This window comes from Geospiza fortis, unplaced genomic scaffold (genome assembly GCF_000277835.1).
Source record: "Geospiza fortis unplaced genomic scaffold, GeoFor_1.0 scaffold138, whole genome shotgun sequence".
NCBI lineage: Eukaryota > Metazoa > Chordata > Aves > Passeriformes > Thraupidae > Geospiza > Geospiza fortis.
In genome coordinates this window covers 5,534,232-5,549,609 of record NW_005054307.1, presented here as the reverse complement: position 1 = coordinate 5,549,609, position 15,378 = coordinate 5,534,232, and the positions used below count along the sequence as shown (strand labels likewise).

Genomic DNA, 15,378 nt, shown 5'->3' with positions numbered 1-15,378 from the left:
TCCTGATTCTTTATGACTCCTCCTGAATTACCTGAACTGACATCACTGATGCCACAACTGGGACAAGGACAGAACAAAAAAAAAAAAAGTCACCATTTAACTTCAGGCACTTATCTAAGCTTCAAAGTGGGTATGATTTACATCCTGAACACGGTCAATGGATTTTGGAGCTTTCTCCACTGACTATGAAGGCAGGTTGGAATGGGTAACTTTGTAACTTAAGTGTATTGGTTACATATATAAAGCTAAGTGGGCTGAAACCCAATGAATCACTGCGGCTGACTCCACAGTGACAACCCAAGAAAAGGTATACATAAAACTTGATAAAGATGACTTTTTCCAATGATTACTGAAGCAAATGCAACTGATTCGCACAGACCATTTAGTCTCAAAAGAAACACAACAAAAAGTACTGCAAAGAACAAAAACTCACAGATGATCTAACTTCTTACCAAACAGGACAAAACACTCTGGGCACTAAGCACTGCTAAGGAAATGAGAACTTGACTAACAATATATTTTTGCTGTAGGAAATTGCTAATGTTACCCTATGGCAGATAAGGAGAGAAAGGACAGATAGGTCCTACAGCAATGTTCTCATTACAGTGAGGTTTTAAGTTTGCAAATCCTTCCCGTGTAACAAAGAAGCAAAACTGAAGTCTGAACTAAAAAGACTTAAAAATCCAGTCACACAAAACTCTTAATAGTATCTTATCATTAGTATATAACACCTTTTAAACTTACCTCGATAAAGGCCAAAGAAACCTTCATAACGCAGCACTTTCTTGAAGCAATCAAAGCTGTTTTTATACATTAGTTCTCCCACAAAAGAGCCTGTAGAACGCTGGTTTTGCATGCGAGTTTTCACTAAATCAATTGGGTAGACTGCAGTGGCTCCAACAGCTGCAAATAAAATTCAAGATGTAAGAAAACATGATTTTGCATTTGCACTGTTTGACTGCAACTGTCATCTTTCACATTTACATCGAACATATCTAGTTATATCTTTTTTTTTCATTATATATTCTGGATACATTAAACTACCTCCCACAGTTTTAACCAAATACACTTTCCAGTCCTACCTCATTATTAACTTAATTTTCCTGAAATTTGTCTGGGGACAAATCAGATAGCAACACCACCTGGAAACTCCAACAGCTCATAAATTCCAAAATTCTTGTAGACCAGATGATCCTTTCCCCTTCAATCTTACAGTCATCCCACCCCTTAGACACAGCTCCAAGGGAAAGTCTGAGAAGTCTTTAACACTTAAATGAGAGGCAGAAGGAGAAGAAGGGCAAAAGAAAAGAAGAAAAAACCCAAACAGTGAAGATGAATATTCTTTTGCTCAGCCATGACTAACCTCCAGCAACTGAACCAAGGGCAAACCTGTACGCTGATTCTGCAATCTGGATGAGAACAGGTCGAGACACATCGCCTGAAGCTTTCTGTCAAGGCAGGATTTAAAACACAAAGAAAGACAAGAAAACCAATCAAAACATCTCATTTCTCAAGAGAATTTTCCATGATCAGACAGATATAAGTATATGGATACCTGGAAAAAATTCCACAATACACTAGAGATTTTGTTCTCAATTATTATTTCTTTACCACTGATTTCTAAGTGTCATATAAGGCAGCCTCTTCAGATTGGAATAGGAAAGAAAATAGATACTACAACAAAATTATACAACTCTAAAATCAATGGTCTAAATATGGTCTAAATGAGGACTTACATATTGCCTCTTCAGTCATTAAACTTCTACAGCTAAAAGTAACTCCAGCTTGGAATTTCTTTCTACTGTTGCCAAAACCAGGTACACCTATTACTTCCCAGGCTACCAAAACAAGTATGCAAGCATTCACACAGATTGGCTGAAGGAAAATAAGGTTCCATAAAGCACCCCCACAATTTCATTTTGCTCACAGTCTATGAGTACTAGATTCAACTCAATGAAAAATAAATTTCAGAAGTGTTCCAGATTTAAAATTGCTATCTAATGAAGGAAAATAAAGAAAACAAAAGTTCTGCAGGGGCATTAAATCTTTCATACTTACTAGCACTTTCTGCAATATGTTCTTTTTAGGATAGAAGTAAAGCAACAAAATAAAAATATGGATACATTTTCCTGTGTTTACATTTTAGTTAATTCCAATATAGGTGGAGATGACCAGAAATAAATTAAAGATATCAATGTAGCTGAAAATCTTTTCAGTCTCAGCATCAAGCAGCTGACATTAAAAAGGAATTGGGTGGAAAAAAATGAAAAGGTGGGACGCATACACAGAAGAAATGGAAAGATTTAAGGATCATTGTTTATTGTCCTCACCTCTTAGAACAACGTAAATCATGGTAGCAGAGACAGTGGGCCCAAAGGAAAAGTGAAGAAGCTGCTACTTTCATCACACATTTTTCTCTACCTTTTACTGCCACCTATTGTAACTTATGTCACTTGATATTCAGCCCAATGCAAATGCTCTTAACTCCTTTAGGAGTCTTCTAGGAATAGATGGTGAGCTTTTGGGAGCCAACTCACTTGAATTCAGCCCAGCATCATCACCATTTAGTCAGTGCTTGAACAAACAGAAAACCACCACACCAGATACTGTCTTGGAGTGGTGGTGGGGGTGTTCACATGCAGGGGAGGCAGGAGAAGAAAAAAGAGAAGAAAAAGAGACTCATGTGTACACACACACACAGAGGCCTGGCTTATGGCCTGGTAGTCCTAAAAATGTAGCCTGGATCAACTCATTGTGGTCAAACTGGCGTCTCCACACAGACCCAGAGCAGGAAAAAAGAAAACCAACAAAAAACCCTTGGTCTCACAAGACACAAAGTTAAGACTGCCTTAAAATAGAGACAAACAGGAGGGTTAGTTTAAAATCTATCTGTATAGAAACTTGTGTCAATGAAAAAACAAAATATGATAATACGAAAACTAAAAGATCAACAGGTTTGACATTTAAAGAACACTCCTATTTCCTTTTGCCTCAAAATCAAAGTCCATTTGTGGTTATACCACTGAAAGTAAATATCCTTTAGGTTTTGGACATAGTTTTACTGAAGCTGTGATGTTAGTCTATACATAAGCTCTCCTATTTTGATATTCAACAGAGCATAAAGCAAAGCAGAGAACATTGTGAAGCCAGGGACATGCATATGTGTTCAGAGTAAGGGCTGCCATTTCATAGGCTAGATGCTGAATTTTAATTTTTTTCTCTTTTCCTCATTAAAAAGAACACAGAGCGACAGAATCACAAAACATAAACACCTTAATGAAGCATGCATCTAATATTTACTGACTGGCTAGATGACACTGGTATACATATTATCTTTCCAAAGTAAATTACATTTGACCTGTTAAAATGGAGCCCAATAGGAAGGGGCACAAAGACACAAAGAAGGTATGGAGAGAACATGACACCAGTTAAAAAATAAATTCTAACAAGATGCCACTCCTCACAGTCATTACAGAACACAAGAGAAAAGCAACTTAGATGACAACAACAGGAAGAGGTTGGCTGTCTATTTACCTGGCACTGGAAACAAATGACAGCATCATGCTGGCTTCTGTTCTTACCTGCCTCTGAGCCTCAGCCAGGTTGTAGGGCAACGTCCCTTCCTCCAGAGGAGCAATTCTCTCAATGTCAGCTAATGTCATACGCCTGAGGAAATTCATTCACATCAGTGTTTACTTAGAGATTGGTTTTCAGATCACTAAAAGTTACCTGCACGTGAGCCACTACACTACACTCTCCTGTTCTCCAACACCACCTCCCAATCCTTCCAAGAAGAAGAGAAGAGGAAAAAGAGGAGGATAGATAATTCTCCACTTACCCCCGTGGCTCATAAAGATCTGCTAACTGAAACAAGATGTCAACTTCCATGGGTGTAACCTGACCAAATTTCTGGGCTGCCAGAACAAACTCCTCTGCAACAGAATAAAAATACAGAAAATTAAATTAAATCAAACCAGAAGAAATAATCCAGAGCACCCCAAAGTTGCACTATATTTTAGTATAAAGTAGAAGACGCTGGTTGGGGAGGGTGAAAGAGGAGTAAGTTACCCAACATAGAAGTGCTCCTGTCACTACATAAATGTGTGCTTTAAATGGTCTGTCCTTCGTGCAAGTAAGTACAACTCTCTGGTCTTAAAGCTTAGTACTACCAGCAGGATTTAGGATATTTGACATACGGTATCAATCAGTTGCAGGTCAGAGGGAAAAATATAAAATAAAAAGCAAACAAAGAAAAACCCCCAAAACAGGAGTAAAGAGATGTGGAACTTTTCATGCATAGTCCCAGGAGGCCACATTAATGAAACTCTGGTGTTGCACAGGGAATTCTCTATAAAAGTGGTTAGATATAGCAGATAACATCTTGTTCCAAGCTTGTAGATCAGCTTACTGTGCCGCCAATACAAGTTTATGGAATTCTTCAACTACCCTTGAAGGTCACTTTAATAGGCTGCCAATTTGGCAGGAGTCCTAGGAAGTTTTTTAAACTTTTAAATATCTTTACATACTTTCCTCACCCTGCCCCCACCACCAGTTTACTAGGACCTTTTTCTGATTGAAACAAAATGAAAAAGCTGGAGGGTGCACTCTGACAGGACTGTACAAAACTGAGTGGCAAACCAAGGAATGGTAACAAGGTAGGCTCCCCCCCCTGCCCCCACTGATTTAAAAGCATACAGATGAGGTCTTTCCCTCCATTCAAATACCCAAGGAAATTTCCAGACTGCAAATATTTCTACCAACCTTTAGTGACTTCCACATCTTTTCTATTTCCAGCCAGAGTACTGTAGATCTTTCTAATGAGCTCCATGTTGTTAAGGAGAGAATTAAATCCGTTAAAATAGGAAAAGCTGACCTGATGGGAAGTGGTACCTCCAGCAGCCTAGAGACAGTAAAAGAGGAAAAGAGAACAGAGATTGTTACTAGACTAAAAAAACCTTGAAATAAAAGTTTTCAAACAGTGTTCTTTTACAAGAGTGACAGCAGCACAGGCTTGCTTTTTCAAAAAAACTTCAAAATAAAGAACTTTAAACTATGAAAGATTCTTATGTTACTGAAACTAATCATGACCAGAATATAAAACTCTCCCCACCCTACAAACCTAAACAAATACATATGCAGGATTACAACAACATAACCAGTAGTAATTTACAAAGTTCAAGTTTCAGTCCTGCTTCAGTTGGAAATGTTTCATAAGTTGGCTTATTTCTAGTAATGAGGAAATCTACTTCTACATGTAAAGCATATTACTATATAGAAAATTTCAACAAAACCAAAATATATTCTGAAAAAGGTCAATTGAAACCTTTAAATTCAGAGGCATTTCAAGTCATGGAAAACCAGCAGTAAGCTCTCAGGCTTATATCAGGCAGTCAAACATAATGGGAACAATAAGGTTGGAACAGTTACTCATTTTCAAATGAGAACTGAGATTAAACTTTTGTCTTAAAGTGGTGATGGGTCTGCACACAGAAAAAAAATATTGGATCAATTCACTATTTAAATTATAAGATAAATTATCAAGCAAATTTCTGAAAAAAAATATGTATAAGCTTGCCAAATTTTAACTGACCTTGAGGGATAATCAAAAATCATACCTGATGTTTCATGACAGAGCATATGACACAGGAAAGCTGGTAACAAGATTGTGAGGGAGCCAAAATAAAAGTACTAAGTCTCACTGTCAGTTCCTAAATCTTCTGGCTATGCTTTTTGCTGCATGCATCTTCTAATGTTCTGGTCAGAGTTTGCACAGTTGCAAGTGAAGTGATGAAATCTCTTCCTTGCAAATCAAAGCAAAACAGATCTTTAAGCAAATCTTCAAACCTGAATATGGCCAAGCTTTGGGTTACTTGGAATGTACTGCTACAAGTTCACAAAATCATAAACTGTGGTCAAAACCAAATGTACCTCTTTTCCTTATGCACTCCAAACTGAGACAAAATATACAGTCAAGTGTAACAGCTATGGGTCAAGATACAGTGAATGTCCTTGGCTGATGTCCCAATTCATACATTGTCCCAGGTACTTGGAAATCACACTCAGGAGCTTAGAATTTACATTGCAAAGCAAGTTCTTTGAGGATGATATCCTAAGTGGGATGTAATGGCATCCAAAAATATTTGACACAGTCTACTATGATGGAATGCCTGGAAAAAGGCAAACTCAGTATTTGCAGGCCATTACTAAGGTCCATCTACATACTTTGTCTTTTGTCTCTGGAAACCAAGACCATTGAGCATATATATTCAGCAAACAAGGGTTAATTTTCATATGTGTAGATAATAACTGTTCAACTTCAAAACATGCATCCTCAGGCTGGATTATGTGCTGTGTAGTAGTCAAGGCACATAAGAAAAGGAATTCCACATCTGTATCCCAGGTCTGCCAGCTGGGATACCAGAACTACTCACAGCTACTAGACATTCTTCTACAAATGGTGTCAGCATGTGTGGCCGGATGGTGACCATAATGTCCCTGAAGTCCATGGCTGTGACTCTTCCAGACTGAGCATTGTCTCTCTGTACAAAGGCTTGTTTTGCATGTTCTAATTGTATCTCCTGAAAATATATGGGGAAAAAAAAGCAGTTAGGTTCAAAATAATCACCTTAACAGTTACATTTAACATAAGTGATGCAATCCTACAAGACTCTCATACCTAACAAAACATGACTATATGTAACTGAATTTTAATTGGCTGTTATATGTATGTTTTATGTACATTTCACACTTTTCTATTGAGCCCTTCCTATGGTCTCTATCACTGACCTTAGCACCTAGGATAACATCATGATTTCTTTGCTGTCTGGACATTATGTCATGTCATTCACTTAACTAAGAAATGGAGAACACATACCAGCCCACCAGTGCAAGCAATCTCCCACTCATGAACATTAAAGTTTTCCATGATATGCATTACCCAGTTTATTGCATGTGTCACAGCAGGTCAAAATACTTTCTGTAAAAGCACTCATTACCCCCTGAACAAGGACAATGAAATCATCAGAGATTTCCATGTAGACACCTACTAATCTGGAAAGGATTCCCTCAAAGAGCATCCTCACTTAAAGTTGACTGCAAAAGACACCAGCAGTTTAATTTAGAACTCCTTGTCTCATGACTGATTAAAGATCAGTTCTCAGTATTTCAGTAGTAGTAACAGGCATAAATATTATCTGATACAACCACCTGATAATCTCATTTTGTGATTCAAATGTCCCTCTGAAAGAAAAGAGAAAAAAAAGCATATAATCTCTCAAAGTTGTATCTTCTCCTACTGTGACCTTCACCCTTTCTTCTTAAATTACTGTTAGACTACTTTATTTTTTTGTCACTTAAAAGGAACAATCCTGCACAGATAGTAACTGAATATTACATAAGAATTTTTGTTCAGTCCTACAGGTTTGTAAAAAAACCCCAAAAAATTCTGGTGATGTAATTAGACTTCCCAACCTGTATTTTTTAGCTGAATGGAGGAACACAAATCATTGCCATGTATTCCCTTTAAGTTTCAAGGATTATAAAATCTTCTTCACTGGAAAAACAGTGCTTATTCTGAATACATATTCATAGTCAGTTATTAAGAAAAATGGAATCAGAGCAAAACTGATTAGTTAACAACACAGAGCAAGTCTTGCACTGGACCATGACACTATCCAACTATTTCCATTATATTTGCAAATATGTGCCTTAAAATACATATTAATACAAGACTCAAGCTAGTCAAGAATCACCATCATGAAGTATCCACAGTAAATATGATCTCCTGTAAGTTGATATTTGTCTCACAGCAGCATTCAAGGAAATAAAGAGTGAAAGGTAAAAGGCAAATTCAGATGGAGTAGGATCAGACCTGCCAGAGGCCTACAGATGCCATCCCTCCCTCCTTCTATTCACTCAGTTCACACTGCCACTCAAACCATGCTTGTCTTTTTATTACAGCCTTCTGACTTTGCCAATTTTGGTCTTAGTTACTAATTACAACACTGTACCCTGTATGATGAAAACCTCCTAATATATTAGGCAGAGGGAGGAAAGGGGTGGGGGGAAAAGACTGATCAATGTTTCACTCCAGAATTAATCTGAAGTTTCTTCTTTTGATGGGAAATGCTTGTGGGGGTTATAATTTGAAGTGGTACAATTTCAGTTCAGCCACATTTTCTTTACATTACAGACCCCTATGCTGAAGTGCAACAATTCAGCAATAATAATCACTCTGGCTGGATGCAGCCACGCAAGTTCTTACTGCACTCCAATTGAGACTACAATTTCAACAGAAATTTGGAAGGAAGCAATTTTGGAAGGTTTATGGTGAGATGAGCACAAAAACACAAAAAGACTTCATCAGTCTGAGGCAGACAACTAGTTGGAGGCAGAGAGCTCTGTAGAGGAGTTAAGTATAATAAAGCCTGTATCCTAAACGCTCATCACCTAGCAGGTAGAAACGTATGAACAAATGAACAAAAATGTTTGTCATTAAATGGAAGCACCACCATAGAAAAAAGTCAATTGTATTTAGCAGAAGGATTATGTGGGAAACAGGGCATGTTGCTTTCTTCTCCTTCCCTCATTCAATTTGTTTTAACCACTGGAACTGCTGGTGGAGTTTTGTTGGCAGAATCCAGCACTAAAACACAGTAAAAAAACCTGGACACCACTTGCAGAAGTCCAATCTGTTCCTGTCCCTGCACACCCATCAGTGAGTCTGGAGGTATTGTACCATCGGCGTGACCTTAGCAGACAGTGATGTCTTAGCCACAGAACAGAGCAGGGCTCATGTTCCAGAGAGGTCCATCAAGTGTGTGTTTCTTGTCACCACCCAGCTGACTGCAAAAAGGCTGATGGTACTACAGCCGAGAACAAACCAAAACACCCCATCCTCTCCTGCCTAATGTGAGTCTTTCCAATTTTCTTGGTAAACTGTAACCCACTGGAGAGAATTATCCAATGTGTTGTTTAAACACATTGTCAAGGTCTTGGTGCTGCCATTTACCCATCTTCTTGTCAGCCAGAAAAGAGCCATTTAGCTGTAGACAGACAGCAAGACAAAACTGTGAATGGGATGATGCCAGTCCTCTGAAACTCTTTATTCACACCTCCTCCCTGGTTCAGAAACTAAGTTCCAGTTCAAAATGGTTTACACATATTGCACATAGATACAGAAGACTGACCTCAGGAAGGTATAGACTTTTTAGGCTATGGTTATTTTGAGCAGTGCTACACACTCTCCAGTTACACCAAGAAGAAAGAAGCACAGGGATCTTCAGCCACATGACATTTCCAAACCATGACCATGGATGGCAGCAGTATGGCACACAAGAACATGCAGACAATCACATGGTAACAAACAATCTCTGCTGTTACAAACAAACCAGACATTTCTAATCACTGCACAGTGCATATCAATGCAATAAACTCCTTGAAGTGTTTACCTCAAAAGGCTATCCATTCCCTCAGCCTCTATGCCTGAAAGCTGAGATAACTCACAGCATAACTATGTTTCAAAATGAGCTCACTAGCTACTGGCAATTTATCAGGAAATTCTTTATCAGATGTTTGTATATGTTGTGTATATGCAGCTAATATAAAAAATATCACCTTAAAAATAAACTGAAAAACAATAAAGCAAAGCTGTAGTCTTCAGAGATGATCTCTGACTTGCAATAATTTTATTATTTTATTTATACTTATAAATTTTATTTCTGACCCACATTATTCTACCTAGACAGACTCTGGTTTAAAGAATTACAATCCTCATTACTTTGCAATACAAATTACACATCCTAAAGAACCTTCTCCAACTAGACTTTCTGTAAACTTAGATATACATCAAAAACAAACATCTTCCTGGATGCTGGAAGTCCAGAATTCCCCCGGCTAGCATAAGACTTTGTGAAAAATTAATTCATACATCATGGCAGGCATGCTGGCACCAGAATTCTAATGAAATTATTTCCTACCTAGAGATTTTACCTCAGCTTTCACTTACAGCTCATTAAAAGCTTCTTTACCTTCCATTTAGATAAAAATTTATGTTTGCATTCCATCCCAATGGATCTACAAGTCATCAGATACAACACAATCTTTGCCACTGGAGTAGATCCCAAGGTTCAGTTATAGAGAATACTACTTCAACTAATATTCTGGGCATAAATAAATTCACAGACAATGCAGAAATGGTTTTACCAGGCCCACATATAAGCATATGTTAAAATTCATTGTGTGGAGTAGATTTTACATGCTGAGAAAGGGGCTGATGTTGCTCTTCATAAGGCAGACTTGCCACTTAAGTGATGATGGAACATGACCATACCCAAACAGATACATATGAATGATATATAGTATAGATAGATGAGCTAATTTTAAGCTATCAAATGAGCAGGGTAAAACAACACACCTTGAGCTCTAGGTTGATGCAAATAGATTGTTAACTGCATTAGAGCCAAGGAGTTTGGAGGCTATACTTTCAGGCATCTCTCTTATTGCAGACAGAAGAAGTGCTGGAAGAATATAAATATTTAGAATCCCATATAAACACTTCATATTTAAAGCCACAAGAGATCCATCTTGTGCATGGATAAAACATACTAATGTTATTTTCCAACTACCTTGAGCTTTGCCAGAAGTGATGATTAGTCCAAATGCTTCAACAGATAATAATCATGGAACAAGTTTATGTGACATAATAGGATCCAATGTAAAGGAATGAATCTAGCTAGATTATTCCATTAAAAGTTGCAAATTGCATTGTACTTACAAAGCAGTACCTGAAGCGCCTTACAGAACCATCTGGTCCATGTTAAATGCAATGTAAAGTGCATTCACACATCAGGAATGCAGAAAGGTAATTTGGTATCCACTGTGGTCTCCTGCTGTCTAAGGTCCAAGGTCTAGACATCAGACTAAAAAGACTGACTCATGCACAGGCAGAATGTCAGAAGGAAAAGCTGAGTACCAAAGGTTACAAAGCTTAAAGGAAGATCTCCACGCCTGTGCACAGTAACTCTCCACTTTGTGCCGAGAGCTATTTCTGTGCCCAAACTTCAGCGTCTGTAATCCAACGCTGCAAGGCAAGAATCAGCAGGGAAACTTATGCGATTCAAGGATTTACAGTTCTAGAAAGTGGGTAAACAGATGTGCCCAATTACTGTGACTGACTGAGCATCCTAATAGATTGTACTGATAATAGGCAGCTTCAGCTTCAGCAATTAATTTATTTGAAAATCCTTGCTTGCCTGCACCAATGCTGAAAGCATTTTTATTAGCAGCATTAGAACTTTTCCTGAGTGCGTCTCACCACTCTGGAGACATCCAGAATTGTCATGTGTATTCTCCTGGTTTATGCTCTGACCTACATGGACCGTCACCAAAAGGGCTGGCTGGTTCATTAGGACCACTGACACCTTCCATCACAACCAATTATCCCCACAGTATCATCCCATCTAAGCAAAGTCCTTTCAAGTAAGAGAAACATCCCTAAACAAGATGAGAAAGCCTAATAGTTGGGACTAATCTCCAAAGTTAGAAAACTCCTCCTTCAGCGCTTGCTTTTCCTAATTAAAGTTAAAAACATAAAAGAACCCAAAGAAAGAACCTAAATATTCCAAATACCTAGCCTTATCATTACCAGCTCTTTTAGGTCTGTGACTCTAAACTCTCTTAACCTCTCTCGACAACCCTTGTACACACATCTTTTTGGGGTGGTTTTTTTAATAGCTAGAAAGTGTCATATTTTTATTCTGAGTTTTTCTACAGGTTTTCCTCATATCTCTAAGCAAATAGATGAAGCAAACAGGAAGGTACTTTTTTAAAACTGTGACTTTAAATCACCAAAATCAAGATACATTTCCGAGGCTTATTCTGTAGTTGGAAGGAGATACCAGAACACATTGCCAGAGGCATTTTTTCCTAATCAAGTAGCACATTTGCTTTTTCATTCAAAAGAGGTTCTGATTCCTATTTCTGTCACAAAACTGGTTTATGTCTTAGCTACTTAGGAGTTACAATAGTCAATACAAAGCCTAAGGGAATATGATTTAATCATGTGATACCTGACGTCCTCTTCATACAAAGTTAATTAGGCTCTGTTCTACAAAGTCAATTTGAAACATTTGTCTCAATAGCATTATCTTAATTATTCCTCATCAAAATGATACCACCTCCTACTGTGAACTAACATACTTGTGTAAACAAGAAAAAAAGAAACCTGGCAGTCTTGAGGCAGCTTCCCATTTTAAAATTCTCTAGTGTAAATACTAATACAGGCATTAAGTATTCAGGAGGAATACAAATAAGAAACTCACACGTTTCACCTCTTTTCCTACTGAAGACTATTTTTAACAGTACTGCTGAAATACAGATAATCGGGGGGTTTTTTATTAGCATATTTTAATTCCTGTAACAAAGTACCCGAAAGTACAAATAGACAAGAATTCCTTGCAAAAAGTAGCATTTTATTCTTTATATGCTACAAGCAAATTTTCCCTCTCTAAGATAAGCTTAATTTATAAAGATCAAAAGTAAAGTGTATGGAAATGGCTTTTAACAAATATTACTGGATATCAGCTCTGAATTAAATATATGTTTGGCAAACATGCTGTTTACAGATAGAAGTACTTCTTAATATGAGTCTGGCAAGTTGAGTCCAAAACGTTCAATACTGTTATTTAACATTCTTTGACTTGTAGATTTAAAAATACAGGAGATTTTCAGACATCAAAGTCTATGTTTTTAATTTCATGTCTGTGTCTACACAACAGTGTAGAAAAAATCACCTTCTGCATACAGGTGCAAAAACAAAGGAAAAGGAAAAAAAACCTGAATCAGAAGTTTTACCAATAGCATATCCTATTTATCAACATACTATACAAGCCCAGCACTCTGATTGTAAGAGCCTGCACTTGGAATGTACTTTAACTTCACTACCAGCTTGGTATTTGGCAAGTTTGCAAATACTTTGATTCTTGCTCCATCTTATCACTCTTGACAAGCCATACTGTATTAGACCCACCAGTAAAAACTGAGTGAACTCGGCGTAGGTTAGGTGTCTTTTTCTATCCTTTCCAAAATGCAGCTGTACAAACTCTGAATTCCAGTTAAAAGGAATGTGCTGATGAATCGTGGTCTGGCCAAAAACTTGTTTAGCATCCTCTGGGAAGAAAAGAAAAGTGCTCATTTAGTAATAAAATAAAATAACAAGAGACAAACATATAAACAAATATGATATTTTATAACAGGAAAGCAATACTGTTCATATAAATTAGTAACACATTGTAAAGCAAACCTAATGTTTATTGTTTACCCAAATCATCACCCTCACAAATAGTTCCTGAATAATACTTTTATTTGTGAAGTTTTATATGCAGAGCATTTATTTAAAAGGAACTCAGATATTTCAAGTTTCAAATTCAAGCAAGGGAAGATTAAAAGACAATTTATAAAAAGATTATTAAAGCTAACTATTTTCAGCATCTTTTTAAATTGGTAACAATCAAAGTTTTGTATCACTATAATTCATGCTTTTGAATTTTTCCCAGAGCTCTCCACATTCAAAAAAATCAACTACAAAAATACCATTATTACAAGATCCACTTTTCTGGAGTTACATATGGTGCACTGACTCGCAGGACAGGGGATGGGAGAGACATGGCAAGCAGGAATAAAAACTTATCACCAGCACTATGCAGATTTTAAACCTAAATCTCTTCTACAAGGAGGGGGGCATCGTAACAAGTATGATCACACCTATATACAAGCTTCATATTTAGTAGTCACAACAGGGCAACAGTTTACTACACCCTTGGCAGACTGATAATACACAGCAATTTCTGTGAAAAAGCAACTATTTGATACACAATCAGTAGTAAGGACCGTACATTTCTGCAACTAGACAGCATATACTGTAAGTAATGAAAACAGTAATGAGATCTGAGCAAGTATTTGTCTCAAAGGATAGAGCCCACTTCGATGTGATAGTTTTGTCTCAGCCAAAAAAATAGGGCACAGATATCCTCTGAAGACAAGCTCAAGGACAGAGGTTCCCAGCTGCTCTGTGCTCTCCTAATTGCTCTATGACTCTTCCAGCAATGCAAGCCAAGAGACAGTTCTTGTCTCCTGTGAGTTTCTTTGAGCTGGAGAGATGGTTCCCAGGAGTCACTCCCTACCCACAGGCTGGGCCAGGAGCTGGTCTGCTCCCTTCACGCTTTGTGGAAGAAAGACCAGGAGTCCAAACCACGAGCTCCTGTCTGTCTCTGCAAGCAGCAGAGCTGTAAGCCTGTTCCCAAGCACGGCTGGTGCCTGGGGTTGAGGAAATCAGCACAGCTTAGTGCTTGCCTGTGTTCAGAACAAGCTGGGAATCACCCCACTGGAGCCAGCCTCTGCCTGCCAGGCAGGACTGGGAGCCGCCTTCCACTTCATTCCAGTGCCACAAGCAAAGGTGGGAGCTGACTCCTTGGGGCAATGAGGTCGAGTCTCCTGTGCATGCTGAGTTCTGGCTTCTGGTTCAGTCCATGCCAGGCAGGCACAGCAGCTCTCTTAACTTGGGGAAATACAGCCAGGGTGGAATCCCCTCTTTTAGGCAAGGAAGTAGGAGAAAGTGAGAGTGAAGTGGCATAGCTGAGAGCCAGGATGATGTCAGGAAGAGCCCAAGTAAACGAAGAATAAAGACACTGACAAAAAACAATCACAAAGAGATGAAAGGGGCATGTGTCCTGCTGCACTGACCCAAAAGCCCTGCACACGGTATTACCCACAAGAACAGCTTGTTCTAAAGCAAGAAGACTTCACAGAGAGAGCAGAAATGAAACTGCAGACTTCTTCCCATTTCACAAACTGGTCTGTAGTTTCAGCTTTAAAAACACAGCACTCACTGATCCCAGGAAATCAGTGCTGAAAGAGCAAGTTGGATTTAACCTACAAATAGAAAGACTAACCCCAGTTAACCTCAAATTCATAACTCCAAGTCCTAATGTCCTATGAGAATTTTCTCCAAGCAAAGTCAGTGCCCCCAGGACAGCCCCATTGTTCATTCATGTCTTAAGCTCCATCACAGTCAGCTTGGATCTTGTCTGCCAGCATTCTCCCAGAGCAAAATTCTGCTCTCAAGGCAGTGGGAGAGAAAGTCTATTGGTTCAGGGTGAGGTCCTATCCCTCTACTTTCATTTAGGGTGCTTCCTACTGACACAGCTCAAGGCACCTTGCCACATGTCACTGGAGATCACATTTATGAAGTTCCTGCTTTCTGCCAGACTTTCTTCAAAGAAGGCAACCGGCATGAAAAAGACAGCTTGTCTTGCCTGCATACAAGAGGAATTAAAGGTTGTCTCTTTCTGGCAGTGACCACTGCTTTTCCAGAGAAATAAA

At 38.3% G+C, this 15,378-nt stretch overlaps 1 protein-coding gene across 1 annotated transcript in view; it reads right to left on the bottom strand.

Annotated features, from left to right (window-relative positions):
• Nucleotides 1-15,378, bottom strand: part of SLC25A13 (solute carrier family 25 member 13) — a 96,783-nt gene that overhangs the window by 35,873 nt on the left and 45,532 nt on the right. The window contains exons 5-11 of the mRNA XM_005418567.2: nt 13,028-13,167; nt 6,432-6,578; nt 4,762-4,900; nt 3,839-3,932; nt 3,582-3,666; nt 1,364-1,448; nt 745-903 (exon numbers count right to left, since the gene is read on the bottom strand). Coding sequence (XP_005418624.1) covers nt 745-903; nt 1,364-1,448; nt 3,582-3,666; nt 3,839-3,932; nt 4,762-4,900; nt 6,432-6,578; nt 13,028-13,167 — 849 coding nt within the window. The remainder of the gene's footprint in view (nt 1-744; nt 904-1,363; nt 1,449-3,581; nt 3,667-3,838; nt 3,933-4,761; nt 4,901-6,431; nt 6,579-13,027; nt 13,168-15,378) is intronic.